This window comes from Rhagoletis pomonella, unplaced genomic scaffold (genome assembly GCF_013731165.1).
Source record: "Rhagoletis pomonella isolate Grant_MI unplaced genomic scaffold, Rhpom_1.0 Rhpom_scaffold_14611, whole genome shotgun sequence".
Taxonomy (NCBI): domain Eukaryota; kingdom Metazoa; phylum Arthropoda; class Insecta; order Diptera; family Tephritidae; genus Rhagoletis; species Rhagoletis pomonella.
Genome location: NW_023473133.1, coordinates 1 through 3,871, shown reverse-complemented (window position 1 = coordinate 3,871; position 3,871 = coordinate 1). Strand labels below are relative to the sequence as shown.

The window sequence follows — 3,871 nt, the reverse complement described above, 5'->3', positions numbered from 1 at the left end:
AAAAAAGTTATAAGTTCCTATTCGAAATATGTTTAAAATATTTGAAATTTACTATTAAATAAGGTTTTTGTTGAAAACTAAGTAGTTTATAGTTTTATTATAGCACGAAAAATTGTGGTTGAAAGGGTAAGTTTATGAAAAGGCATTGAAGAGTGGCAACACTGTAGTAAGCAACACTGAGGGCTCCAGTAATCGACAAAATTTTGCGTATACAGACTGCGTTTAAGTATACGTTCTGCGTTCTCGACTAATTTTATCTTTAGTCAAAGGAATCGCTGTGACGCAGAAAAGATTTTCTATTTGGCGGGGTCTTCAATTTTTATTTATTTTATGATCGATTAATCGAATTTGTCTCAAATTATAGCCATTGCCATTCTGTCATGTTCCGATTGCTTCCCAAACCGTTTCAAATGCCAAATTCCTAAAATAACATTTGCATTGACGCATAATTTGTTAAATTGCTGAATAATTGCGAGAATACTTGTGTTGTACAGATATTACATTTAATTATAGTAATTTAGGGTAAAATACGCAGTAAATATTTTACATTAAACGCAATATATTTGTTGTGTAATTGATTAAAACGTTACCAGCTATTTACAAAGTGATGGAACAGTTGCAGAAACAATTGGCGAAAATTCGTGTACCATGCGATAATGTACCCATTTATAAAGATGAGTGCGTCTACTCCTATGATACACCAGAAACTCCTACAGGACTTTACGTGAGTTTAAGCAGCTTTCTGGGCTTTGGCGAAGCATATGTCAAACGATATGCTGAAAAGACTGGAAATACAGTATTCTTGCATATACATCGCATTAAGACACCCAAAGAAAATGTTGGTGGTGCTTGCGCTGATGAAGGAGGACCTGAACGCAAAATAACCCGGTTAGCTATAGGCGTTGAGGGAGGTTACAATGATGCAAACGAAAAGAAATACGACATTAAAGATTCGTATAGTATTGTTGTAATGCCGGATATTGATAAGAAATTGGTATTCCCTGATGAACAATTGCCGCTGCTGGTAACACAATCAGTTGAAGCAGTTCTAGCACAAGAATCCGCTATAGCAAAATTAGAAAAACAAACGCTAGCTGGTAAGTTTTCAAGTGTAATATTTTGAATTTTGCTTTTTAATCAGTGTTTCATGTCTGTAGGTACTTGGGATGGTGAAGTACGTCAAGTGTCCAAGTATTCAGATAATTTAATCCAGCTAGATAATGGCAAGAAAATACCACCGTCCGGCTGGAAATGCGAAAAATGTGAACTAACAAATAATTTATGGCTCAACTTAACCGATGGCTCTATTCTTTGTGGGCGTAAATTTTTCGATGGTTCGGGTGGAAATGATCATGCTGTAGAATATTATCGGGAAATGGGTTATCCATTAGCTGTCAAACTGGGTACTATAACTGCTGATGGAAAATCTGACGTTTTCTCATATCCAGAGGATGACATGGTTATTGACACACATCTGGAGAAGCATCTTGCTCATTTTGGTATTAATATGGCAGCGATGAAAAAGAGTGAAAAGACTATGGTTGAATTGGAACTAGAAATTAATCAACGCATTGGTGAATGGTCACTGTTGACCGAAAGCGATAGCGAGTTACAGCCATTGGCTGGTCCAGGCTATACGGGTATGAGAAACCTCGGCAACTCGTGTTACATTAACAGTGTAATGCAGGTAAGTGCGATGCCAAACCGTTACCAAATCACTTACATTTAAAAACTGTTTTCAGGTAATATTTACACTGCCCGACTTCATCAAGCGATACGTAGGAGACGGTGCCGAAAAATACTTTAACGCATTTCCTTCAGATCCGGCAAATGATTTTAACATACAAATGGCTAAGTTGGGTAATGGCATATGGTCAGGCAAATACAGCAGCATTTCGGAGAATTCACTTGATTCTGAGTCTACAGGCATTTCGCCAGCTATGTTCAAAAATGTCATTGGCAAAAATCATCCCGACTTTAGTACGAAACAGCAACAAGATGCTTATGATTTTTATCTACATCTTATCAACATTATCGAGCGAAATTCGCGCAATGAACCGAATCCTGTGGAAAGTCTCACGATCAATTTGGAAGACCGTGTGGAGTGCATGAGCAGCAAAAAGGTAAAGTACACACATCGTGATGACTTTTGTTTGCCATTGGAAATACCCTTAGATAAAGCTACAAACTTAGACGAGGTCAAAGAGTATTTGGAGCGTAAAGCCGCTCAAGGCAAAAACAATAGCAGCGACAAAAATGTAGTGCGCCACAAAGTGCCTCTACAAGCTTGCTTAGAACGCTTTTTCGCACCTGAAGTACTTGACCAATTCTACTCGTCGGCTGCAAACTGCATAACCACTGCCAGAAAGAATACCCGGCTTGGGAATATGCCAGATTTCTTAATGTTGCATTTGCGCAAGTTCACACTCGGCGCCGATTGGGTCCCAAAAAAGTTAGATGTTTCGGTTGATATGCCAGATGAATTAGATCTCAGCAACTGGCGCGCCTCTGGTATGCAACCAAATGAGCAGCCACTACCAGAAACGGAAGAAAAGCCCAAGTTTTCGTTTGATGAAAATCTAATGGGCGAACTTATGCAAATGGGATTTCCACGCGAAGCTTGCAAGCGTGCGGTATTTCATACTAAAAATATTAGTTTAGAAGCAGCTTCCAATTGGCTCATGGAGCATATTGGCGATGCAGACATCTCAGAACCGTTTGTTTTGCCTGCAGATGGAATGGGCGGTAGAAAAGCAGCAGAATTCACAGCGAATCCTGAAAGTGTAGCTATGTTAATGAGTATGGGCTTTGAAGAGCGTCAAGCGACTAAGGCATTGAAAGCAACCGATGGCAATATTGAACGTGCAACAGATTGGATTTTCTCACATGCCGACGATATGGACACAGATGAAAACACCCCAAGTAATGTCAGTACAGATACAGGTACTACGCAGAAAAAAACATACCGTGATGGTGTAGGAAAATATAAGCTTGTAGCTTTCGTTTCTCACATGGGAACATCAGCCCAAGTTGGTCATTATGTGTGTCACATACAAAAAGATGGACGATGGGTGATCTTCAACGATAGCAAAGTAGCACTTTCGCAAAATCCACCAAAAGATCTCGGCTATTTATATTTATATAAGCGATATGAGTAATATGACAAATTAGAGGTGGTTAGTAAAAAATGCGCATTTTAAAAGAACTTGCCTTTATTTAAATATTGAATTCTTAAATTATGACACTTAGTATTAAATGCAAAGAACTGAACAATTTTAATACATCAAGAAATATAGCTTATCATCGCAGTTGAATTAATAAATGTACGCAGTGACGAAAAAAAAACATAAATCGAGTAAATTTAGCAAATCTTACTTGTTTTTTTTTTTGTTCTATATTTCAATGTGCACTAGTCATAAAGCCTAAGCGGTTTTTGATTACGGCGTGTCTATTAAACGACCTTTTAATACGGCCAGGTTAATTTTTCGCCTCGTATTTATGCATCTTTTTTCTTGCTACTCTCCTTTGTCCAGACCGGTTTGATGACGGTTTCCACAATATTATTGAGTTTGTCGGTAAATGCTTCAAATGAGAATTTCTGTTGCACTCTCTTGTGCCCCATCACGCCCATTCGTTCACGCAAGGGATCATCCTTATATAACTGCAGCATTGCATCTGCAAACTTTGATGGTTGTTGCTCGCATAAAAATCCTGTAGAATTATTCACAATCGTTTCCGTTGGTCCGCCACTATTTAATGCAATTATTGGTTTCGACATATACATGCCTTCCAGTGGCACAATACCGAAGTGCTCGTTATCGGGAGTGTAAAGCAGACAGTGTGCTTTATGAAGCAACATAAATTTCTCATC

At 38.4% G+C, this 3,871-nt stretch overlaps 1 protein-coding gene across 2 annotated transcripts; it reads left to right on the top strand.

Moving 5' to 3' along the window:
* The first annotated feature begins 423 nt into the window (after nucleotides 1-423).
* LOC118757128 (ubiquitin carboxyl-terminal hydrolase 5-like) lies at nucleotides 424-3,827 on the top strand. 2 transcript variants are annotated; one of them, XM_036491866.1, is made up of 4 exons: nucleotides 429-534; nucleotides 594-1,097; nucleotides 1,158-1,687; nucleotides 1,743-3,827. In XM_036491866.1, exons 2-4 carry the CDS (start codon nucleotides 608-610, stop codon nucleotides 3,156-3,158), a joined length of 2,436 nt encoding a protein of 811 aa, XP_036347759.1. In that variant the 5' UTR covers nucleotides 429-534; nucleotides 594-607; the 3' UTR covers nucleotides 3,159-3,827. The 2 variants fall into 2 exon arrangements, with proteins under 2 accessions (XP_036347758.1, XP_036347759.1); XM_036491865.1 differs by having other exon boundaries at nucleotides 424-1,097.
* Nucleotides 3,828-3,871: the final 44 nt, after the last annotated feature.